This window comes from Triticum dicoccoides, chromosome 6B (assembly GCF_002162155.2).
Source record: "Triticum dicoccoides isolate Atlit2015 ecotype Zavitan chromosome 6B, WEW_v2.0, whole genome shotgun sequence".
NCBI lineage: Eukaryota > Viridiplantae > Streptophyta > Magnoliopsida > Poales > Poaceae > Triticum > Triticum dicoccoides.
The window spans coordinates 292,916,313-292,942,536 of NC_041391.1; the positions used below are offsets into that span (position 1 = coordinate 292,916,313).

Genomic DNA, 26,224 nt, shown 5'->3' on the forward strand with positions numbered 1-26,224 from the left:
TCATCATCAACAACGCGGTCCAGGGTGAGACTTTTCTCCCCGGGCAGATCTTCGTGTTCGGCGGCTTCGCACTACGGGCCAATTCACTTGGCCATCTGGAGCAAATTGACAGCTATGCCCCTGGCCACCAGATCAGGTTTGGAAGCCTGAACTACACGGCAGATATTCGCGGAGACTTGATCTTCGACGGATTCGGGCCTATGCCAGGAGCACCGGACAGTCACGACAAGCACGGCTTAGACCTGCTGCCGGACAAAGCTCGGGGTATCGCCCCCGTAGTAGCCTCGGACCTAAATCTAGAGTAGGCTGTGCTGCCTAAAGACGGAGGGTTGGACCCCGCCCTGCAGGCTGCACACTCATCGGTGGTGGAGCCGAACACGGGTCTCACCTCAGTGGTGGCCTATGACTCCGGACACCTGGATTCGCATCCGGATGTTGGTTCCTGTCCGCGCACTCCTGAGCCAGTCGAGCCAGGTTGGGCTCCGGTAGTGGAGTTCACCGTTGCGGATATCTTCCAGCACTCGCCCTTTGGCGATATGCTGAACTCGTTAAAAACTCTCTCTTTGACAGAAAATTCCGGGCCGAACTATGTCCGGCTCGAGTGGGAAGCAGGCGACGAAGAAATTCGTTACCCACCCACCACCCACTTCATACCCACGGTTTTTGATTTAACCGACGTGCTTAACTTCGACTCCGAAGGCATCGACGGTATGGATGACGATGCAGGAGAAGATTCAGAATCTATGGGGTGCCGGACTTCCGCCTTGTCACACGACATATACATGGTGGATACGCCCAAGGAGGACGACGGCGACAATCCGGAAGATAAAACCCCCGGGCAAAAGCCAAAGCTACGGCGCAAACGCCGTTCCAAGTCTAGCAACAGTAAAAATAGCAGCAAGAGCGCCAGAAGGATCAATACTCCGATAAACCCCGAAGGCAACAACGACCATACGAAACCAGCGATGGAGCAGGACGAGCCAGGTAACGCTGAACACATTTCGGAGCAGACGCCCGATGGCAATGATCCAGAGGGATGAGTTCATCAAGCCGCCCCAAGACAAGAACACAGTTCGGACGATGACGCACTCGTCATCCCGGAAGAACGCGTGGAGTGAGATAACCTCCACAGAAAGCTTATGGCCACAACGAGAAGTCTAAAGAAGCAGAAGCAACGGCTCAAAGCCGCACAGGAAACGCTCAATCGCAAATGGAATAAAGTGCTAGACACTGAAGAAAGATATGGTGACGATCGCCATACAAAGAGCTATCCAAAATGCAAGCTACTGCCAGAATTCGACGACGAGGCCGTTCCACCAAAGAATAATACGACCAGGAGACCAGACGCACCGCTTCACAACCGCAGCAGAACGGCTACCGACGCCGCGAACGATCTACGTGAGCACCTGGATAAGAAAGCTGGCGTAGCTAGGTCCATCTACGTATCTAAAGGACACACCCCAGCGAGGGACTGTGGTCACCAAAACGATTATGCTAATCAAATACCAGTTCGTAATAAACACCGGACACAACAACAGCCGACGACATGCCACAACACGTCCAGATACAGAGGGGCTGCTCACCCCCTGTGCTTTACCGAAGAAGTACTGGACCATGAATTTCCACAGGGCTTTAAACCTGTGAACATAGAGGCATACGACGGAACGACAGACCCAGGGGTCTGGACCGAGGACTTTATCCTTCATATACATATGGCTCGTGGGGATGACCTCCACGCCATCAAATAGCTTCCCCTCAAACTAAAGGGACCAGCTCGACACTGGTTGAAAAGCCTCCCCGAAAATTCAATTGGGAGTTGGGAGGAACTCGAGGACGCTTTCAGGGCCAATTTTCAAGGGACTTATGTCCGGCCTCCGGATGCTGATGATTTAAGTCACATAATCCAACAGCTCGGAGAGTCCACCCGCAAGCTTTGGAACAGATTCCTCACTAAGAAGAATCAAATTTTCGATTGTCCGGATGCCGAAGTCTTAGCGGCATTCAAACACAACATCCGCGACGAGTGGCTCGCCAGACACCTCGGCCAAGAAAAGCCAAGGACAACGGCAGCCCTAACAAGCCTCATGACCCACTTTTGCGTGGGTGAAGATAGCTGGCTAGCCCGTAAAGGCACCAACAAGCCCAGCACATCCGAAATAAGGGATGGCAACAGGAAGCCATGGCGTAATAAAAACAAACGCCAAAGCAAGGAAGAGAGCCCGGATAACACAACGTTTAATGCCGGATTCAGGGGCTCTCGACCTGATCAGCAAAAGAAGCCATCTGAAGGCACTAAAGAGGGACCGTCCAGTTTGAATAGAGTCCTAGGCAGACTGTGCCAAATTCATGGCACCCCTAACAAACCTGCGAACCACACGCACAGAGAGTGCTGGGTCTTCAAGCAGGCCGGCAAATTAAATGCCGAACACAAGGGAAGGGAAACACCAAGTGAAGACGAGGGTGAACCTCGCCAGCCGAACACTGGGGGACAGAAAAAATTCCCGCCAGAGGTTAAAATAGTAAACACGATCCACGCGACTCACACATCCATGAGAAGGCATGAACGCGCGCTCAGAAACGCGCGCGCCATAGAGCCCAGCGTACCCATACCTAGCTACTGGATGACTAGTCCGATCACTTTCGATCACACGGACCACCTGACTAGTATTCGGCGCGAAGGATCAGAGGCATTGGTGCTTGACCCAATAATCGACGGATACCATCTCACCCACGTCCTCATGGACGGTGGCAGCAGTCTCAATTTAATATATGAGGACACTGTCCGCAGGATGGGGATAGACCCGTCCAGAATTAGTCAAAGCAACACCACCTTTGAAGGGGTGATACCAGGCATTGAAGCCTACAACAGGGGCTCCGTCGTACTGGAGGTAACATTCAGCTCTCCAGGCAACTCCAGAAGCGAAGAACTACTCTTCATCATCGCACCCTTCCAAAGCGACTATCATGCATTGCTTGGAAGAACGACCTTCGCCCGCTTCAACGCATTGCCGCACTATGGCTACCGTACACTCAAGATGCCCGGTCCACGTGGCATCATCACCCTTAGTGGAATCACAGAGCGCTCTTCACGCGCAGAGGAACACGCGACGGCCCAGGCGGCCGGACTATAAGCGGCCTCCAATATTAGAAAACATGACTGGTCATTAAGACCACAAACACAGTTAGACTAGTCCGGTAGCCCGGACAAAATTGAACCAGGGCACCGTATATGTAATCCCATAGCGGACACCAGGGGCTATAAATATTTGATACAGCCCCACACTTGGCTCAACCTTATTGGCAGGCCAACATCTTACACTTTTACTATCCATCGTATACTTACGTTGTACTCTCCTACGAGTTTTCTTTTTTCCATAGACAACGTTCACGCGATACCCTTCCAGGATACGGCACAACAGAGACAAAGGCGCAGACGTGCAGCAGGGCCCCGTTCAACATATTTCTTTTTAGATTAAGCCCCTATGTAAACCTTTTCTATTGCCTCTTGTTGTTTAACCATCCCATGGGTTCCATACCCACAGAGGATACTGCCGTTATTGGCATTTTGCCACGACAGATTAATGCACGTACCTGGAAACACATGGTTTATAATGAATGGGCATTCTTGAGCCCATCGTCTGTTATAAAGTCCGAATACCTTCGGGAGTGTTCGGTGTCACGAGTTTGGCCATATATGCATCAGCTCCGAATCATGACTTTGGTCAAATGTTGGGTTTGCCCGGCTCCTGGGTTTGCCGCCTTATGTTCCGTTATTATCGGCTAAGGTGGCCAAAGGAGAACTACTGCGATTGTGCCCTAATTATTCCGGAGGAGCACCTCAGTAGAGAAAGCCGAAAACTAACTATCATGATACAACGAGAGACTATTCAACCACTCGAAGACTTATTGAAATCTTTAGGATCCCTCCGCATTAACGAAGGATCGTTTCTCGGTCATGTACACACGCACCCATATTCAGATGCAGGCGAAGGTACCAGGGGCTACATAGTAGCCCCACCATTAGACTCCCATGGCTAAGCGAAAGTGTTACAGCTATATAGTTCGGTTGCCTAGTTCGACATGTGATCACCTTCTTAATGAACCAAGACGTTGGATTAAGTGTGATTACGCATACTTTTCGCGAACACCCCCGCATTGTATGCGTGGGGACTGAAGCCAACGACTGCTAACTTTCGAATTACACACACACACACACATATATATATATATATAGAGGGTGGGACTATTCTGCAACCCCCTCTAGAGTTCCTAAATAAGCTTATTTAGAAACCACCTCCCCCGACTACCTTGTTTCTTTCCTGAAGGGGGCGAGCGAGCGAGCGAGCGGCGCTCCACCGCCGCGAGGGAGCGAGAGAGCTCTGCTCTGCCGCCGGTTGCTGCGCCGCCGTGGAGGCCCCAAACAAAACCTGGACCACACCCACCTCTCCCGCTTTGTCTCTCTCTCAACCCCACAAATTTGTTCCCTCCCGTGCCTGATCCAGATCGGGCGATGCGCCGCTCCTGTCCCAGCCTCCTCCCCCGTCGGCGGCCATGCGTGTATCACCCCAGCCTCCTTGCCCACCCACGGTCATGCGTCCCTCCCTAAAGCCTCCTTCCCCGCTAGCCGTTACACGCCGCCCCAGTATCCTTCCCCATTGGAGGCCTCGAGCACCTCCCCCACTGACGACCTCGCGCCCGTCCCCATCCTCCTTCCTTACGTGTGGCACCGCCCCACCTCCTGTCGGCCATTCACCAGGCTCCTATTTCACGCGTGGTGGCCGCGCCCCTCTCCCCAGGTAAATACAGCAAATTCCCTCCTCCCCGCTCGTTCCACTGCTCCTCTCTCATCGATCTACCTCCGCGCATGGAGGGGCGAGCTGCTCGTGGATGACTCCTTTGTATGCCATGGCGAGCAGTTTAGCTCGCCCCACCCCCCCGCTGCATCAGCCGGCCGCTTGGCGCCTCCCCATGGCCGCATGCCCACCGGGACCAGAGGATTTGCCGCTGTGCAAAAATAGCAGTTAACTCGAGTCATTGTGTGTAGCTACATGTGAGGAGCAGCCCCTAGCAACTCATGGTGCCGAGCACGAGCACCATGGACCTCCCTTGCACCTTCACCCGGCGTGGCAAGCATGAAGGCAGCCGGTGCTACTTTGACACTACAATGCAGCTACAGCCTAACTACACTACTAATTCTTTTAACTGCTCCTAACTTCTAATTTGTTGTTAACTGCTTAAATGATGTTAACTTCAAATTTGTTGTTAACCGGTGATGTTGCTTGTTGTTAACTGCTCTGCTTTTTTTGTTAACTGATGTTCAGGTCAAGGGTGTGCGCGTGAGCTTGTGTTTGATGTTTCAGCCGCTGTCTCTCCTCAAAACTGGTGGTGTGTGCGCTACTCATAGTGGTGATTACGAGATTGGGGCAGTTAGCTCGTCCCTCGTGTGGTAAGAGCAAAACATAGTGTGTTTCTGCAGTTATCTGTGCTCAAACATAATAATTAACTTTTTGAGATGTAACCGTTCTTTTGCACTTATTTATGAAAAAAATACACATAATTAATGTCAGTTAACTCTGCCATTTGCAGCAGTTATCTGAAGCCGAGAGAACCCTGATTCGATGGTGATCGATCACCTCCCTGAAGATTGAGTGAGGTTAAGCTAGCTAGCCTGGCTCAATTAACTTGGATTGATCCAGCCTAATAGCTAGTGCATTCATGTTGGTTCTAGTACGTACCACCACTCCCTGGAAGATGGATGAATGGATGGATGGCCAAAGCTAGCCTGTGTTTCACGGGAGCATACTATGATGGAATTTTTGTGAAGCATCAGCAGTAGCTCATGGATGTCTCCTCCTGTTTTCTCTTTTGTTCTCTATCTCATTTTAGTTTACACTGCTAACTGCATGCTGCCAACTGTGCTAGCTGCTTCTGCTTTTTTAGAAACAACATGTTGCTGCTTTTATTTGTGGTCGTCACTAGTACTGCTTCCGCTTCTCTTTTGTTTTGTTGTCTTCTTTCTTTTGACTTTATTCTTTGCCTCGCGATAACAACAATTAGCATCTTCAGTCGGGAAGCTAACTTGTTCTTAATTGCGGCTGTCCCTGAAGTTAGCTATTTTGGGCCCCGCAGTTAGCATGACCCAGGCGAAAAAATTATAAAAAATATTAGTACCTTCAGTCCGGCAGTTAAATGGTTGTTAACTGCCACAGTCGCGACAGTTAGCTCTTTAAGTGTCGGCAGTTAGCTTGACCCGGGGGAAAAACAAAAGAAAAAAAATAGTGTTTTAAGTCCCTACAGTAAGCTTTGTCAACATATGTCAGTTAGGTATTCCGGTTGGGCAGTTAGCGTGCACTTTAGCAGTTCGAGAAAAAATGTCGAAAATGATGTTGGTTTTTCGAAAACTGCTCTTAAACCATAGCAAATCTGAAAACGTGTTATATATGCCAAAGTTCGGGCTAATCGGTACCTTTCTAAGTATATCATACACATCATTCCGACAAAAAGCTTTGAAAATTCCTTTCACAAAAACATTGAAAATTCATTTGATGGATTTTTAGTTTTTTGAATTTTGTTTAAAAACCGGATCGATTTTGGGAAAATGGTCAACATGATTTTTTGCTCCCTCTCAATAGCTACCCAACGATATATCATTTGCATCAATCTGATTAACGGTTAAATAATTACGACCCAAAAACAGTGCAAAAAAATGATGCCAGAAATAGTCTGCCCGACAATTAACTAGTATAGTTCACACAGTTAGCAGTCTGTTCTCCTGCAGTTAGGAATGATTTCTAAATAGCTTATTCAGGAAAATAATAAAAAATAAAAAAATTAGTACCTTCAGTCCTCCAGTTAGCTTGTTGTTAACTGCCGCAATCCCCAACGGTTAGCTATTTCAATACCAGCAGTTAGCTTGATCCGGGAAAAACCAGGAAAACACAAAAAAAAGTGTCTTAAGTCACGACAGTTAGCTTGGTCGTCATACGTTAGTTAGCTATTCTGGTTGGGTAGTTAGCTTGTTCATAGCAGTTAACTAGGTGTAAGTAACTTCCGCAATCTGTGGAGTTAACTTTTAAAAAATTGCGGCAGTTATTGTGACCCGCGCAAAAAATAATGATTTTTTTGCATATTTGGTCCGACAGTTAACTTGGTGTACTGTCACAATCCCAACAGTTAGCAATTTCAATCCCGAGGGTTAGCTCGATCCCAAAAAAATAAAGAAAAAAAAACCTAGGTCCGACAGTTAACTTGGTGTGCAATCCCGACAGTTAGCCATTTCAGTCCTGGCGGTTAGCTCGACCCGGAAAAAAAGAATGAAATTTTTTAAGTATTTTGGTCCAGCAGTTAACTAGGTATTAATTGCCCCGATCTTCGGCAGTTATCTATTTAAGTCCTAGCAGTTAACTTGAACCGGGGAAAAAAGAAAAAAAAGAAAAAAATAGTTTAGTCGGTACGACAGTTAGCTTGCTCAGCATGGGGCAGTTAGGTATTCTGCTCGAGCAGTTAGCGTGTACTATAGCAGTTCAGGGAAGAAATGTCGAAAATGATGTTAGTTTTTAGAAAACTGCTCTTAGACCGTAGCAAATCTGAGAATGTGTCATATATGCCAAAGTTTGGGCAAATCGGTAAATTTCTAACGGTATATCATACACATTGTTCGGATAAATTTTTAAAAAATTCCTTTCACAAAAACATTGAAAACTCATTTAATGGATTTTCACTTTTTTATTTTGTTTAAAAACCGAATTGGTTTTGGGAAAATGGTTAACATGAGTTTTTTGCTCCTTTTCAATATCTATCCAATGGTATATCATATGCATCATTCCGATGAACGGTTCAATAATAATGACTAAAAAACAATGTGAAAAAATGGTGCCAGAAAAAGTCCGCCCGCCAGTTAACTAGTATAGTATGCACAGTTAGCTATCTGTTCTCGAGCAGTTAGGAAGGGTTCCTGAATAGCTTACTCAGGAATGGGTTGCAGAATAGCTGGGATGTATATATATAAACGACCGCACAGGGGACACAATCATATTTTCAGGCAAATAGTATAAATATTGTCTCATAATCAGAATAAACATTGTTTTTACAATGATTCGATTCATCACTCGGACAAGACATCCTTCGAGCACTGCGCCTCTATTAGGTGGGCACCTTCTGTTACCTGCGCCAAATAGTGCTCGGCCGGATAGTGGCCTCCCTTCGGATCCTGGGTCGCCACACTGGTGGCTTCCATATCTGTCCAAAATGCTTTAACGCGAGCAAGGGCCATCCGTGTACCCTCTATGCACGCCGACCTCCTCATGGCGTCGATCCGAGGCACGGCCCCAAGGAATTGCTGCACCAAGACAAAGTAACTGTCCGGCTTAGGCCCCTTCGGCCAAACATGGTCTATTATAGACCGCATTGCAAGCCCGGACAACCTGTGAAGCTCCAATACAGCAGCCATCTTGTCACTTAACGGCATCGGGCGAGTGGGAGCATTGAATTGCGACCAGAAAAGCTCTTCCTTATCACCCTGATCCTCGAAGAACTTGGCAGCGTCAGCTGTACTCTTCGCCAAATCCGCATACGCGTCCGCAGGCTCCATCGTCCATCCAGGGAAGCGTACTTCGGATCGAAAAGCTTCGTCCGCAGCAAGTAGGAGCCCCCAGTCGCGATTTTACCAGCCTATTGAAGCTCCTCCCGCGCACCCCGGAGCTCGGTCCGTATTTCCTTGGTGGCATTAAGTGCCTTGTTCAGGTCGGCCGAACTATCCTTATGCTCCTTTTTAAGGAGCTCATACCGGTCAGCGGCATTTTTTAACTCCACAGCCATTTCAGCTATCTTTTCCTCGCTTCAGGGATGAGCAGCTTGTTTGGCTCTCAAATCTTCGTCCGCCTTTAGGGCAGCCGCATTGCTAACCCGAGTTTGCTCCTTGGCCTGGGCAAGTTCCGCCCTCAGGGCCTCCACGGCAGCAACACCATCTGTAGTCCAAACATATCACATTAATATCATGCCACCTTCATATTTTCCTATACAAAGGAAGGCAGAGCACCTACCTTGTGATTTGTCCAGCCGCTCGTTCACCAGCGTGATATCGGCATCAATCGATCCAATATGCATCGTTAGTTCGGCAACTTCAACGGACTGGTCGGCGGCCGGACCCATAGGTACCTGCACGTATTTACAAAGCAATCATTAGTTTATGATCCCCCGTTTGCTGCCTAGGGCGGGCAACCAGAGTCTCAGGGGCTACTATCTATATGGAGCACACCTAGCACGTGCCTCACAGCCAAAAATAGTGTATTATTCACTACATACCTCAAAGCCTCCGAGCAGGCTTGTAAATGCTTCATTCAAACCGCTTGTAGTGGATGAAATCTTCTTGAGCACCTCACTCATTAATGAGCGGTGCTCCTCCGAGAGCGCAGCTCGCTCCAGTAGGCCTGTCAGTACGTCCGGCCGGACATTGAACTGTGCTGGACCCTTCCCATCGCCCCTCGTGGGAGCTAAACGCTCCGGGCTCAGGGCGGCTGACGCATTGGCTTCTGGCTTCGGCGGATCGGGACTCCTCCGTGACGACACTTCGGTGTCGCCCGCTTCATGAGGCGGAGAGGTGGGAGGGGTCTTGCTCTCCATCATCTCCGGAGGAAGATCCCCCGAAGACGAACTCTGTTGAGAAGAGTTGCTAGCCGGACTGCAAAAGTCGAATCCTGGTTATTGATCTAGGAGAAACACAGTACCTTCAAACTAACAATTGACTTACAGCTCGATGGAGGGGTGGCCTGTTGGCGGGCATAACGCGGTGAGGGTGCCCGTCGGGGCAGGGGCCCCTGGGGATACCTTTTTCTCTGGTTTGGGCATCTCCGTCTCCAAGTCTTCGGAGGCAGCCCTCTTCTTCCCGCGCGTGGAGGAGGCCTTAGCCTACCCTTCCCGACTATCCTCCTTAGGGGAGGTAACAATTCCCCCGGTTCGGATGCGTAGCGTGTGAAGTTCGGTTTCTTCGTTCTTCCCCTTGTCTTTCCCTGAGGGCATTCTGCTGAGTACCCAGTCAAGCATCTTGCCCATGGCGGGACCAGGCGAGCTTTCGGGAAGGGGTGCCGGACACCTGATTCTCTCTGCCTTGCTGAGCCATTCCTGGCCACGGATGATTTTCAGAATAAACAATTATGACAAATACAAAACAAGGTGTCCGGTATCAAGGTTACTTACTTGGGTATCTAGGCGATTGCAGCTTAGGCCCACATCCTCGGTGGTGTCCGGACACTCCACTTTCGGTTCGAAGAATAATTTGCACATCCCTTCGAGCTTCAAGTCGAAGAAGTGCTTAACAGTCCGCGGACCCTCTGGATTGAGCTCCCACATCCGGAGAGGCCGGCGTTGGCACGACAACATCCATCGGATTAACATCACTTGCATTATGCTGACAAGGTTAATGTCCCTCTCAAGAAGCTCTCGGACGCGGCTCTGCAGTACTGGTACATTGCCAGCGGGCCCCAAATTCCGTCCTATGTCAGTCCAAGACGCTAGTTGTGATGGAGGGCCCAAGCGGAACTCAGGAGCGGCCACCCACTTTGTGCCTCTGCAAGCCGTGACATAAAACCACCTCCGTTGCCATACATCGGATACTTCTAGGAAAGAACCCTCTGGCCATGGGGCATCGGTGTTCCTGCTTATTACGGCGCCTCCGCACTCCGCATGTCGCCCCTCAATCATCTTCGGCTTCACATTGAAGGTCTTGAGCCATAAGCCAAAGTGTGGGGTGACATGGAGGAAGGCCTCGCAGACTATAATGAATGACGAGATATGGAGAATGGCGTCCGAAGCTAGACCATGAAAATCCAATCCATAATAAAACATGAGCCCCCTCACAAAAGGATCGAGGGTGAGACCCAAGACACGGAGGAAGTGAGGAACAAACACGACGCATTCATTGGGCTCTGGTGTAGGGATGACCTGCCCTGGAGCAGGAAGCCTGTGCTGGATGTCGGCGGTCAGATATCCGACCTCCCTAAGCTTTGCAATGTACTCCTTTTGAATCGAGGAAGCCACCCACCGGCCTTGAGGGTTGGATCCGGACATATTGAAGGATCTAGGTGTTGGAGCTTAGGTCTCGGGTGTTAGAACTCGAGGTGCGAGAAGGCGCGAGGGAGGCAGAAAAGAGGCATAGGCCTCGGCCCCTTTTATAAAAGGGGTGAATATCAAGAGTCCTTAGGGTAACCGCTTGAGGTTTACCTGATGGCACACGGAGTCATACCAACGGTCGTCATGGGGCAACACACGCCCACATTAATGGAAGATCCCGTCATAAGGGGAACACGATCTCTGCCTCGACAGGACGTGCCAATAAAACCGCCTCGTAGCACGAGACGAGGTGGGGCGAGAAGCACCGGTTCGTGTTGAACTGGGCCACGATACGAAGGCACGACGTATGAAGATTACCAGCAGATCAGATTTATGTTATGTTCCCTACAATGGTGTGTAAGTATTCCCTCGTGGATCCAGACACGATCTAAGTGTTCGATAATTACTTTGGAGTATTCGGAGAAGGAACCCGCCCTGCAATGCCAAAGACAAGACTATGCGCCGGACTCATCGTCATTGAAGCCTGGTTCAGGGGCTACTGAGGGAGTCCTGGATTAGGGGGTATCCGGACAGCCGGACTTTGTACAACGTCCGGACTATTGAAGCGTGAAGATACAAGACTCAAGACTTCGTCCCGTGTCGGGATGGGAATCTCCTTGGAGTGGAAGGCAAGCTTGGCGATCCGGATGTTATATTTCCTTCCTTGTAACCGACTCCATGTAAACCCTAGCCCTCTCCGGTGTCTATATAAACTGGAGAGGTTGGTCCTTAGAAGGCCGATCACAATTACAATCATACCATCATAGGCTAGCTTCTAGGGTTTAGCCTCTATGATCTCGCGGTAGATCTACTCTTGTACTACCCATATCATCAATATTAATCAAGCAGGAAGTAGGGTTTTACCTCCATCGAGAGGGCCCGAACTTGGGTAAACATTGTGTCCCTTGCTTCCTGTTACCATCATCCTAGACGCACAGATCGGGACCCCCTACCAGTTTTGACACCGACATGGGCCCCGACGCCGGCTCAATTGAGTACGGGTACCGGGTCCCCTTCGGTGGAATTCACGTCTTCATTGGCAAGATCTGCGAGCCGGGCCCTGAGCCGGACATCTGCACCGACCTCGTCGAGACAGCTCAGCGTGCGAGACCTGCCCGAGCTCTACCTGCTGTGAAGCGTGCCTTCATGGGATGCATCCACGGAGGGCTCTCCGAAGGATCTGCATCTGGTGGTGAGACAGCCATCTATTCTGATGGTGAGTCGTCCACAGGTGAGACAGATTCGTTGTATCAACTGCAAGATGATGGGCTTGGGGGCTGTTCCGATGGCAGTAGTATTCCGGATTTCCTTGAGCCGCCGAGCAGGGTCGGAATCTTCATGGCCGACACACAACCCTCCAAGACTCCACAACTGCGGCAGCCATAACCTCCGGGTCAGCAGCAGCCGGGGCAGGAGGCCCTGCGCGCTCGCTGGCTCAGGTGCTGATGGATCTCACAGATAAGATGACCGCTCTGTTAACCGCCGTGGTCAACCCGGCGGATCAAGCTCAACATGATGCGGAATTGGCGCAGTTAAAGCTAGATATAGTGCAGGCTAAGGAAGACCTGGCAGCAGAAGATATCAGGATGACCGCAGAGCGGACGGCTCTGGACGCTCAGGCTCAGCGGATTCAGGCGTAGACTTTCCGGCTCATGCAGGATCAGAACGCGTCTAATGAGGTCATGAGGAGAAGATACCAGAAGACTCAGTCTCGACTCCCTTCGGTTTATGATCCTTGAAACCTTTTTCACACACCCGGTGCAGGGCCCAGTAACCATGCCGTGGCTCTCCCCGCATACTGAATAGACCGGGTTGCAACACCCGGGGTCGGCATGCCGGTCCAGCCACAGGTGATGGGGCCTCCCCGCATGAATACTGCTCCACCTCAGTATATATGTACCGACACCACCGGGTCATTATTCAAACCCGTTGGAGAACATGATCGCGGCAGCGGCACGGCTGGCTGCTCTCCCGATTGATGGTGACTCTCCGGCGGCGGTTGAAACCTGCTGGGTCAGAGAACTTCTTCAGACAGCCCTAACACAACAGGAGGCATACTCGTATAACTGGGACATGATTCACTCAACCCCTCGTCCAAGCCGAAGCCCGAGTTATAGCAGGCACATGGACTCAGCGGCTGTTTCAAGCAACGTCCGACATCGTAACGAGCTAGGTGGGCATGACCCGGCGCGCAATGGAGCCTTTAACTTGGTGGATCAAGACATAATACGTCAAGAGGCTGAGCGAGCGGCTCAGCAGGCAGCTGAGCAGGCGGCTGAGCTAACAGCTTACCAGCCTTATCCGGTTTATCTAACGACCTCTATTGAGGCAGGCATGGCAACAAGGACCGAGGTGTCCCCTGTCTGGTGTTGGCTCTACGTAACGAGCGTTTCCCCAAGGATTTCAAGGGACCTAGGAAGGTGCCTAATTATACGGCCGACTTACAACCCGGGGCACGGATTGAAAGTTACGAGATGGCTATGGAGTTACTGGAGGTCAGTGATGCTGCGATGGCCAAATACTTTACCATGATGTTGGATGGAACCGCCCGTACTTGGTTGAAAAGCCTACCACCTAATTCAATCAGCTCATGGGCGGAGTTAAAAGCCCGGTTCATCCAGAATTTCAAAGATACATGCAAGCAGCTCATGTCGATCGTGGATTTGACGAGTTGCAAGCAGGAGGAGGGCGAGTCCACAAACCATTGGGTGCGCCAGGTTAAGGCCATAATACATTCATCTGATAAATGGATGCCGGCTCTGCAGTCTTAATGTTGGAGAAAAATTGCCGTTTTTTGCCTCTGAAGATGAAGCTAAGGCGGCTCAAGCGCGATTGTAATGATATGGGTACGCTGATGGCGGATCTGGTCAAGTACGCCGATTCTGATAGTACCAAGGATCCCGAGTCTGATGATGAAAAGACATGGAAGGGAAATAAGAATGGCAACGGCAAGGGCCCTCAGCATAACCCGGCAAATCAAGGAGGTAATAAACGTAAGGCTGATGGTAGTTTGGAGTTTGTGGCTAACACTAATGCGCAGGGCAACAACCAATGGCGTAAGGGGAGACCACCTCCCCGGTCTGGCGTGTCAGGCCCCAAACTTGAGTAATTACTGAATGAGCCCTGTCCAAGGCACGGCACTCAGCAGAAGCCGGCTACTCATCTATGGAAGGACTGTACGATCATGAAGGCTTTCAAAAATTCCAACATGTTTGATGGTAATAATGGGCAGGGCGGCGGCTCAGGTGGTGGCGGTTTTCATGGCCCGGGCGGCGGTTCAAATCCCAACTTTCAAAATTCTCAAGGCAATCAAGGTGGTTATAACCAGCAATCTGGCCAGGGTGGTCAGCAGCAGCAACAACAATAGGGTGGATACCAGAGCCATCCAAAGTAGCTGAATAGTGGACAATATCATGTGTTTACCACCAGTTTGTGCAAACAAGACCAAAAGCTTCATAAGAGGGCTGTGAACACTCACTACTAGGGAAAAGCCTATACATAGAATCTTACTAGTAGCGAGGGTTAAAAACCCTTGCTACTGCTAATTACTAGTAGCGCAGGTTTTTAAACCTCGCTACTACTAAGCGGTCTCTACCATGCCCCCCGGGACATGCCATAGTAGTAGCGCGGGTTTTTAACCCTCGCTACTACTAAGGGAGATAGCAGTAGCGCTGGTTTGTAGTCCTCGCTACTACTAAGTGGTGCCATAGCAGCAACGAGGGTTAAAAACCCGCGCTACTACTAAAGGTCCCATTTTCAAACTCTACCCCCCTGTGGATCGCCTTTTCAGTTTTAAAAAAATAAAAGAAAATGATGAAAATGTCAAAAAATAAAAGAAAATAAGTTTCCCATGTGATATGTGGTCTAGTTGTTGGGAAGATTTGCAAATATGAATTTCGACTTTATTTGCAAAATCTCTGGAGAATTTGTAAACATGGGCATAACTTTTGCATACTAACTCGGATGAAAAAGTTTTTTATATGAAAAATCATCTACTCGAAAAGTTACATCCGAATTTAACTGGGGGAACCCCGTTAAACATTTTTAAAATCCTCAAAAACCTAACAGAAAAAACTTACGGGGCTTTTAAGATCTAGAGGCAAAAAAATTCAAAAAAAAATTCAGTTTTTTTAATTTTTGTTAATTCTGGTCAAACTATGGTCAAACTAATTATTCAAGAATATTAGTGTTACTAAATAATTATTTTAGTTTTTTTGAATTTTGGTCAATCTGGTCAAACTATGGTCAAACTTTGGTCAAACTATGGTCAAACTGTGGTCAAACTAATTATTCAAGAAATATTAGTGTTACTAATTTTTTAGAACAATAGTTTCAAACTCAAACAGTGAAATGTGTGACTTCATGCTCAAGCTAAATTCCTGAGGTTAATAGGATTGACATCTTACTATTGTCTGGAAAACAACAAGTGCAGACTTGGAAACAAGGGAGAATAGAACTCAGAAGTTAAGCGTGCTCAGGCTGGAGTAGTGAGAGGATGGGTGACCGTCTGGAAAGTTAGATGATTTGGAATGATGAGGGGTGATTAGAGATTAAATTGAGCAGCGACGAGGGGTGATTAGAGATTAGTAGTAGCGCGGGTTGGCACCCGCGCTACTGCTAAAGGACGTAGTAGTAGCGCGGGTCGCACCCGCGCTACTGCTATACGTTAGCTGTAGCGCCTTATTAGTAGCGCCGGCCCCCGCGCTACTAATAGGCTCAAAACCCGCGCTGCTGCTAGGCTTTTCCCTAGTAGTGACTGTTGAGCCGGCAGTTCCTTGGTATTTAAGATGGTCTGAGCAGCCTATTCTATGGAGTAGGGAAGATCACCCTCCCCAGGTTGATAATCCGGGTCACTTAGCCTTGGTGGTGGCCCCTCAGGTTGGTGGATATAAGTTCACCAAAGTACTCATGGATGGAGGCAACAACATCAACATCCTCTATTATGAGACCTTCCGTCGCATGGGGTTAACTGATAAAAACCTTAAGCAGTCCAACACTATTTTCCATGGCGTAGTGCCTGGTAAGTCGGCATATCCAGTTGGCAAGATCGAGCTGGAGGTATCCTTTGGAGATGAATATGACTCCAGGGCCGAGAAGTTGACTTTTGAGGTGGTCAAGATCAGAAGCCCATATCATGCTCTGTTTGGGCGGCTGGCTTATGCCAAGTTCATGGCACAGCCATGCTATGTGTATTTACAGCTCAAGGTGACGGGTCATAAGGGAACCATCACAGTGCATGGGAGCCGGAAGGTTGATGTAGGGTAGAACCCTAGGAGGGACCTTTTCACACTTGGAGGGGGAAAAAGGAGAGAAACAACAAGAACAACAAGAACACAAAGAAGCAATCACTCCAACAATTCCCGATTACACATCCATTAGAGTAACAACACAAGATCCACAAGTCACAAACACAATCAAAGGAAAGATACAATGGCAAAGTTCATCCCAAATCCAAAGGAAGAGGGGTCTTGAAGGTAGTCTTCTCCCAATGGAGGTCTCGAAATACTCAAGGATTCTTTCCTATGGGGTCTTGATCCTCAAAGAGGGAAGGTAATGGAGCAAAGCTCACCAAGATCTCATCTAATACTTTGCTAACCCTAAACATGGTCCTAGGTACGGAATATATAGCCTTCGGGTCGAAGGAGAAGAAGGGGAGCCGAAGATGCAATCTCAGCCGGCCATCCTGGGAGGCCTGTGCGCACGGGGTAAGTTGGGCCCATGCACACGGGGATCCCGTGGGCATGGTACAGGCCCGTGCGCACGGGGTGCTCTAGCGTCAGTTCCCTGTGTAGCCCGTGGGCACGGGGTCTCGGGGGCCCATGCGCACGGGGTCGCCTGGAGCCTCCTGTGCAGCTGCTGTTCTCCTTGTTCTTGGTCCACGTGGCCTTGGGGTGGTTCTCCTTCTCCTTGGTGATGCTCCTGAGCTTCTTGGTGATGTTCCTCTTCATACCTAAAGAGGCATAGCATATTTTGATGAGGTAGTAGACATGTTCCATTTGTGTCCATATGCAAGTCTAGTAGGAAGGAGTTCACCTCGGTTTCCAAAGCTCGTGCTCTAGCTCTTGTCATGGGTCCTCGTGGGGTTGGATGTGTCGATGTAGAGTCCATGGGGATGATGGAAGGATGCTCCACATCATCTCCCCCCCTTGGGAAAGATCCGGCCTCGGATCAAAATCTTCATCACCATGGAAAGGCGAGAGGTCTTTGACGTTGAAGATGTCGCTCACGTTGTACTTGTCTCGTGGGAGTTCAATCTTGTAGGCGTTGTCGTTGTAGCGTGCTAGCACCTTGAATGGTCCATCGGCTCGAGGGAGAACTTTGGACTTTCGTTCGTTGGGGAAGCGGTGCTTGTGAAGGTGTAGCCACACGAGATCACCTATGTTGAAGATCATGGGTTGCTTGTTGATGTTGAGCTTGGTCGCTAGTCGATGTACTTGGCGCGCGATGATGTTCCTTGTATCTATAATTTTTGATTGCTCCATGCTACTTTATCTACTGTTTTGGACTATAATGGGCTTTATTTTCCACTTTTATATTATTTTTGGGACTACCTATTAACCGAAGGCCCAGCCCAGAATTGCTGTTTTTTTTGCCTTTTTCAGTATTTCGAAGAAACAGAATATCAAACGGAGTCCAAACGGAAAGAAACTTTTGGGAACGTGATTTACTCATCAGATAAGATCCAGGAGACTTGGACCCTCCGTTAAGAAAGCCACGAGGCGGTCACGAGGGTGGAGGGTGCGCCCTCCCCCCTGGGCGCTCCCCCTGCCTCGTGGGCCCCTTGAAGCTCCACCGACATACTCCTTCCTCCTATATATACCTACGTACCCCCATTAGACCAGGGACGGAGCCAAAAACCTAATTCCACCACCGCAACCTTCTGTATCCACGAGATCCCATCTTGGGGCCTGTTCCGGAGCTCCGCCGGAGGGGGCATCCACCACGGAGGGCTTCTACATCATCACCATAGCCCCTCCGATGAAGTGTGAGTAGTTTACTTCAGACCTTCGGGTCCATAGCTAGTAGCTAGATGGCTTCTTCTCTCTTTTTGGATCTCAATACAATGTTCTCCCCCTCTCTCGTGGAGATCTATTCAATGTAATCTTCTTTTTGCGGTGTGTTTGTTGAGACCGATGAATTGTGAGTTTATGATCCAACTTATCTATGAATAATATTTGAATCTTCTCTGAATTCTTTTATGTATGATTGAGTTATCTTTGCAAGTCTCTTCGAATTATCCGTTTGATTTGGCCAACTAGATTGGTAGTTCTTGCAATGGGAGAAGTGCTTGGCATTGGGTTCAATCTTGCGGTGTCCTTATTCAGTGACAGAAAGAGTTGCAAGGCACGTGTTGTATTGTTGCCATCGAGGATAACAAGATGGGGTATTTATCATATTGCATGAATTTATTCCTCTACATCATGTCATCTTGCTTAAGGCGTTACTCTGTTTTTAACTTAATACTCTAGATGCATGCTGGATAGCGGTCTATGAGTGGAGTAATAGTAGTAGATGCAGAATCGTTTCGATCTACTTGTCTCGGACGTGATACCTATATACATGATCATACCTAGATAACCTCATAACTATGCTCAATTCTATCAATTGCTCAACAGTAATTTGTTCACCCACCGTAGAACACTTATGCTCTTGAGAGAAGCCACTAGTGAAACCTATGGCCCCCGGGTCTATTCTCATCATATCAATCTCCATTACTTTATTTTACTTGTTTTGCCTTTACCTTTTTACTTTGCATCTTTATATAAAAAATATCAAAAATATTATCTCTATCAGATCTCACTCTCGTAAGTGACCGTGAAGGGATTGACAACCCCTAAGCGTTGGTTGCGAGTTGCTATTGTTTTGTGCAGGTATGAGGGACTTGCGCGTGACCTCCTACTGGATTGATACCTTGGTTCTCAAATACTGAGGGAAATACTTACGCTACTGTGCTGCATCATCCTCTCCTCTTCGGGGAAAACCAACGCAAGTTCGAGACGTAGCATGCATTCATAGGACTTGTGGCCTCGGCCGCCGCAAGTGAAACACTTGAAGGAGCTTGTCTTGACAGTCTCATCGGTCGGAGTAGAGGAAGAAGCACGTGGCTTGAAGTTGCTTGTAGTAGGAGGAGGACGACTTGAACTTGACGAAGGTTTCTTGTAGCTTGACTTGTCTTCGTTGCTTGGAGAAGGCTTTGTTGATCTAGACGTTGGAGGAGTTGTTGATGCTTGATTGTTGGAGAAGCCGTATGTCTTGGAGGAGTACTTGGCGTACTTGAAGTCATCTTGCACTTGTCGTTCCGCCTTGTTCGCTTGATGCACAAGCTCGATGAGGTTGGAGTAGGGTTGGAAGTTGGTGATCTTCTTGATGGGATGATTGAGTCCATTCAAGAATCGTGCCATTGTTTGCTCATCATCTTCCTTGACATTGGCTCGAATCATGGCTATCTCCATTTCCTTGTAGTATTCTTCAACACTCTTTTTACCTTGCTTGAGGAGTTGTAGCTTCTTGAAGAGATCACGGTTGTAGTAGGTGGGCACAAATTGTGCTCGCATGACATCCTTCATTTGAGCCCAAGTGGTGATTGGAGGGTCACCTCTTGCTTCTCAGTGCTCAAGGACTTGTTCCCACCATATGAGCACATAGTATTGGAACTCAAGTGATGCCATTGCGATCTTCTTCTCTTCCTCATAGTTGTGCAAACGAAAGATTTTGTCGACCTTCAATGCCCATGAGAGATATTCTTCCGGATCATTGCTTCCATTGAACTTGGGCATTGTGAATTTGAGCTTTCCATAGCGTTGCTCTTCATCTTGATAGCGGTTGCGATATCGCTCTTGCCTTGGAAAGTCCTCGAATGCTCGTTCCTCATGATGTTGCTCTTGGCGTGGAGGAGGGTCTTGAAGCACTTGTTCCACTTGGTGTCGCTCTTGTTGAACTTGAGGTTGAGGTGGAGCTTGACGAGCTGGTGGAGGAGCTTGAGGAGCTTGACATTGCACACGTGGTTGGTAGTTCCTCTCTTGGATTTCTTCTCGAAGGGCTTCCTCTTGATTGTGCCGTTCACGATTGTGGTTGGCGATGGCTCGAGTTGATTCTTGAAGGGCACATTCCGCCTCAAGAGCTTGTGCTTCACGTTGTTGTTGTTGAATACGTTGAGCCTCAGCGTCTTTTTCCTCTTGGTGTAGACGCGCTCGTTCTTCTTCTTCTTGACGACGAAGACGCTGTCGTTCTTGAGCTTGAGCAAAAGCGACTTGGTTTGCTTGAGGACGAGGAACTTGCTCATTGACTTGCTCTTGTGAATGCTTGACATGGAGTGGGTTGTGAGATGCATGATGGTCTTGACGCACGGCTCGTCGAAGGATGGTCGATGACGGTGTACTTGAGCCGGAGAAGGTGTCGTCAGAGTGTCGACTTGAGTGGCTCCGTCTTGAGTAGGAAGAAGTTGAAGGAGGCCGGTTGACCAACAAAGCTCGGATCTCATCCATTCTTGCATCGTTCTCTTGCTTGTGCGTGTCGATCTTGTTGTCGAAGTAGTCTCGTGTACGTTGCTCGGAGAGTCGCAAGTCGGTGGTGAGGTTGTCGATGCGGTCGTTCATTGCTTGTTGCTATTGATGTAGCGCTCGTTGTGCACCAAAGAGGTGGCTCTTGGTGACGAATGATGACATGTCGTTGTCTTGCTCGATGAAGAGTGGTTTGTTAGAGGAACTTGGCCTATCCATCATAAGAAAGTTGTGGTGAGTAGGAAAATGAGAGAACAAAACCAAAGTTACCTTTTCCGAAGATTGTGGATGTAACAAGTACGATCCCACATGATGTTACAATAGGGGAATTGGTACCGGGAATTGTTTCTCACACCTACAAGTAAATGGTCTATGGAGGAGCTTGGTTAGGAAAGGCACAAATAATTCAAGCAAATGTTAGTCAAGATGTTGATAAAGTTGAGAAGATTCACAAATGGAAAATAAGACAAATAGATCAACCTCCAATGATAGCACTAGGAACACACACACGGAATATAAATGGGATCCGCACAACCAAGGGGTGAGCTCGAAGATGTCAAATCACAGGAAAAGCTCTTGTCGTACGGATACTAGAGAGACGCTAGCTCGATTGCACTAATGGGCTAGATACGCTAGTGCACCAACCTAATAGAGAATCCACTCGTCTCACTATCCCAAGTATGCTTATGTATGTGATGACCAAGATGATTCACGTATGCTAAGGCTTGATGCTATTGCTTATAAGCTCTTTGCTTCTCTTCTCTTTTGCTTAAAAGCTTTTTCTCTTTTTTTTTCACTATGCCACGATGCTTGATATACGAGCCACACAACGAGGTAACAAGTAGGAAATGCACGGGATGGACGGAACACTAAATGGTGCACTAAGGCGTGGCCCGACAATACTCAACAAGCTAGTGTCGATGGGAAAGCTACGCAAAAGGGCTCAAAGCTATCAAGTTAATGACAAGGGAGTACAAGGTGTCGTTGAGGTTACCGTCCTTGCTTATGGTTGAAAATGATCTTGTCGAAGCCAATGTGTTGTCCGAGTCAATGATTGGTGGCGATGATGACCAACTAACGCCTAAGTAGCCGAAACACCTTAAGACACAAGAGAAATCGCAACCGAACACTCAAACAAACACGTGGAATGGTGCGGAAGAACACGAGAGGTGGTGGTGGAACAAAATGAGAAAACAGAAAAATGGCCGAAACTTCCTGGATAGCCCGTGCGCATGGGGTAAGTGAGGCCCGTGTGCACGGGGTCCCGATGGCTCGTGTGCACGGGGTCTCCCGAGAGCGGATGAACTGATCTGATTTCGTGGTGATTCCCAAGTTTTTGGCCAAAATCAAACTGTGGAAGGGTGGGGATGATGGTGGAGGGGTAGATCCACTTGCCAAACACCAAATTCGTGGATCAAATCAACCAAATCTCACAAGATCAACAAATTGCAAGAAAAAATTTTGGGGCTATTTTTGGTGGGTATTTTCGGATTAGGACAAAAAAAACAAAATCAAGCTAGAAAGTGGAAGGTAGGGACTCCAAGATGTGAATCAACGTGGCTCATGATACCAATATGATGTAGGGTAGAACCCTAGGAGGGACCTTTTCACACTTGGAGGGGGAAAAAGGAGAGAAACAACAAGAACAACAAGAACACAAAGAAGCAATAACTCCAACAATTCCCGATTACACATCCACTAGAGTAACAATACAAGATCCACAAGTCACAAACACAATCAAAGGAAAGATACAATGGCAAAGTTCATCCCAAATCCAAAGGAAGAGGGGTCTTGAAGGTAGTCTTCTCCCAATGGAGGTCTTGAAATCCTTAAGGATTCTTCCCTATGGGGTCTTGATCCTCAAAGAGGGAATGTAATGGAGCAAATCTCACCAAGATCTCATCTAATACTTTGCTAACCCTAAACATGGTCCCAGGTACAGAATATATAGCCTTGGGGTCGAAGGAGAAGAAGGGGAGCCGAAGATGCAATCTCAGCCGGCCATCCTGGGAGGCCCGTGCGCACGGGGTAAGTTGGGCCCGTGCGCACGGGGTTCCCGTGGGCACGGTACAGGCCCGTGTGCACGGGGTGCTCCAGCGTCAGTTCCCTGTGTAGCCCATGGGCACGGGGTCTCGGGGGCCCGTGCGCACGGGGTCGCCTGGAGCCTCCTGTGCAGCTGCTATTCTCCTTGTTCTTGGTCCACGTGGCCTTGGGGTGGTTCTCCTTCTCCTTGGTGATGCTCCTGAGCTTCTTGGTGATGTTCCTCTTCATACCTAAGGAGGCATAGCATATTTTGGTGAGATAGTAGACATGTTCCATTTGTGTCCATATGCAAGTCTAGCAGGAAGGATTTCACCTCAGTTTCCAAAGCACGTGCTCTAGCTCTTGTCATGGGTCCTCGTGGGGTTGGATGTGTCAATGTAGAGTCCATGGGGATGATGGAAGGATGCTCCGCATCAAAGGTAGCCTTGGAATGTGAGGAAGGTGATGCGGCTTATGCTGAGTCGGTCTATGCAACAGAAGAGTTGAAGTTCTACAAGGATAATGTTGACCCGGCAGATATGACGTCTTTGAAAAAGCCAACCACAGAACATGAGCCGGTCATGAAGTTTAAGTCAGCCGATGATACTAAGCTTGTTGAATTTGTTCCAGGTGACTCATCTAAGCAGTTCAGTATCAGTGCTAATCTGGATCCCAAATAGGAAAGCGCGCTCATCGAGTTCATCCGTAAGAACCGGGACATCTTTGCATGGAAACCTTCTGACATACCAGGTGTGCCGAGAGAACTCGCTGAGCACACTCTTAATATTGATCCAAAGTTTAAGCCAGTCAAGCAGTTTCTTTGGCGGTTCAATGAGGAGAGGCATAAAGCCACTGGTGAGGAAGTAGCCCGACTCTTAGCAGCTGGGTTCATCATTGAAGTTTTTCATCCATAGTGGTTGGATAACCCGGTGCTTGTGCTTAAGAAAAACGGCACTTGGCGTATGTGTGTGGATTACACGAATCTAAACAAGGCTTGTCCAGCTGACCCCTTTGCTCTCCCTCATATTGATCAAATCATTGATGCTACGGCGAGTTGTGAGTGTTTGAGCTTTTTGGATGCTTACTCTGGTTATCATCAGATCAAGATGGCAGTTAAGGACCAGGAGAAGACGGCGTTCATTACTCCGTTTGGAGCCTTCTGCTATGTATTTATGCCTTTCAGGCTCAAGAGTGCCCAGGCGACTTACCAGCGGTGTGTGCAGAATTGTCTTCACAATCAAATTGGGCGCAATTTTCATGCTTATGTGGACGACATTGTGGTGAAATCCAGAGAGAAGGAGACCTTGATAGATGATCTGAAGGAAACCTTTGACAATCTACAGGTCTACAAGATGATGCTTAACCCGGCCAAGTGTGTTTTTGGCATGCCTCCAGGCAAGCTTTTGGGTTTCCTGGTTTCTAACAGGGCCATCGAGGCTAACCCGGAGAAGATCAAGGCCATCACCTCTCTAGCTAAACCGGTGTGTATCAATGATGTTCAACGTTTGGTGGGTCGTATCACTGCTTTAAGCCGGTTCATAAGCCAATTAGGCGAGAAGGCCATACCTCTGTATCAAATGATGAAGAAGACAGATAACTTTGTGTGGAGTGACGCTGCCAATGCTGCTTTTGAAGATTTGAAGAGACAGCTGGCTGAGCCGCCGGTTCTTGCTGCTCCCATTGATAAGGAGCCCTTATTGTTATATGTGGCTGCTAATACACGCGCTGTTAGTGTGGCCATCATGGTGGAGCGCAAGGAGGCTGGCAAGGAGCATCCGTTTCAGCGGCTGGTTTACTACATCAGTGAGGTACTTATTGAGTCCAAGCAACGGTATCCACATTGGTAGAAGCTTGTTTATGGGGTGTTCATGGCAAGCTGGAAGCTTAAGCAATATTTCCTGGACCACCCCATCACTGTGGTTAGTTCTGCTCCTTTAGGAGATATAATTCAGAACAGAGAAGCTACATGACGAGTCGCCAAGTAGGCCATTGAACTTGGGCCTCATGGTTTGAAGTATGTGCCACACACTGCTATCAAATCTCAGGCACTTGTAGATTTCATCAACGATTGGACAGAGCTGTAGATGCTTGAAGAGAAGCCAGACAACACGTATTGGACTATTCACTTTGACGGGTCCAGGCAATTGGAGGGCTCGGGGGCTGGAGTTGTTTTAGCTTCCCCTCGAGGTGACAAATTTTGTTATGTGCTACGGTTGATGTTTCCCTGTACTAACAATGCAGCTGAGTATGAGGCCTTACTCCACGGTCTTCGGATGGCTAAGGAGATGAGTTTAAGCCGGGTAAGGTGTTTTGGCGACTCAGATTTGGTGGCCCAACAAGTATCAGGCAAGTGGGATTCCAAATATCCTCTCATGGCGGCTTATCGCCGTGAAGTTGATGCCATTGCTGGACATTTTAAGGGTTACCAAGTGGAGCACATTGACCACAGAAAGAACGAGGCGGCTGATGCCTTAAGCCGTCTGGGCTCCCAGCGTAAGCCGGTGCCGCCTAATACTTTCTTGGATATTCTGCATAACCCTTCTGTCAAGTTACCTACAGAGGAAGACTTGGCCGCCCGGAAGCACAATTGGTGGCGGCTCTTCATGTTATCACAGATTGGACAGTGCCATATTTGGCTTACATGACCCGGGGCGAGTTGCTTGAGGACGAAACCTTGGCTAGGCAGATAACCTGACGGTCTAAGTCAATGACGATTGTCAGTGGCGAGTTGCATCGTCGCAGTGTTACAGGGGCGTTTCAGCGTTGCGTCTCCCCCGAAGAAGGCCAAGAAATTCTACGTGAGATTCATGAAGGGGATTGTGGTCATCACGCCGGGTCAAAATCCCTTTGTGGCCAAGGCTTTCCGTCATGGATTCTATTGGCTGACGGCTCATGCTGATGCATAGGACCTGGTCAGTAAATGTGACGGCTGTCAGAAGTTCTCAAAACGGGCTCATGTGCCGGCTCATGAGTTGAGGATGATTCCAATTACTTGGATGTTTGCAATCTGGGGGCTTGACATGGTTGGGCCTTTCAAAAGGTCCAAAGATAAAAAGACCCACCTTTTGGTGGCAGTTGATAAATTTACAAAGTGGGTTGAGGCAGAGCCAGTCAGCAAGTGTGATGCAGCTACGGCGGTTCAGTTCATGAAAAGGGTGATATTTTGCTTCGGCTTTCCACACAGCATTATAACTGGCAATGGCACTAATCTGTCTAAAGGCGCCATGGAAGAATTTTGTCAACGTGAGCATATTCGGCTTGATGTTTCATCAGTGGCTCACCCCCAACCCAATGGTCAAGGCGAGAGAGCCAATCAGGAGATCTTGAAAGGCATCAAGCCCCGGCTTTTGGTCCCCCTGCAGCGGACGCCGGGTTGTTGGGTTGAAGAGTTACCCTCTGTAATATGGAGCATCAACACTACTCCCCACAGATCTATGGGTTATACGCCTTTCTTCATGGTCTACGGAGCTGAGGCAGTTCTCCCTAGTGACATCTGTCATGACTCGCCCGGCGTGGCGGCTTATGTTGAGGCGGATAATTAACAAGCGCGTCAAGATGCTCTTGACCTGTTAGATGAAAAGTGGGACTTGGCAGCA

At 48.6% G+C, this 26,224-nt stretch overlaps 1 protein-coding gene across 1 annotated transcript; it reads left to right on the forward strand.

Annotated features, from left to right (window-relative positions):
* Positions 1–965: 965 nt before the first annotated feature.
* LOC119321109 lies at positions 966–5,968 on the forward strand. The gene is made up of 4 exons (XM_037594938.1): positions 966–984; positions 4,288–4,796; positions 5,322–5,446; positions 5,587–5,968. The coding sequence occupies exons 1-4, from the start codon at positions 966–968 to the stop codon at positions 5,612–5,614; spliced, it is 681 nt and encodes a 226-aa protein (XP_037450835.1). The 3' UTR covers positions 5,615–5,968.
* The last annotated feature ends 20,256 nt before the right edge of the window (positions 5,969–26,224 follow it).

Excerpts from the sequence above, each read along its gene's own strand:
- LOC119321109 (XM_037594938.1), top strand. Across the intron at positions 4,797-5,321 it reads GGCCGCGCCCCTCTCCCCAG|GTCAAGGGTGTGCGCGTGAG; the intron begins GTAAATACAGCA and ends ACTGATGTTCAG. Across the intron at positions 5,447-5,586 it reads GTTAGCTCGTCCCTCGTGTG|CAGTTATCTGAAGCCGAGAG; the intron begins GTAAGAGCAAAA and ends TGCCATTTGCAG.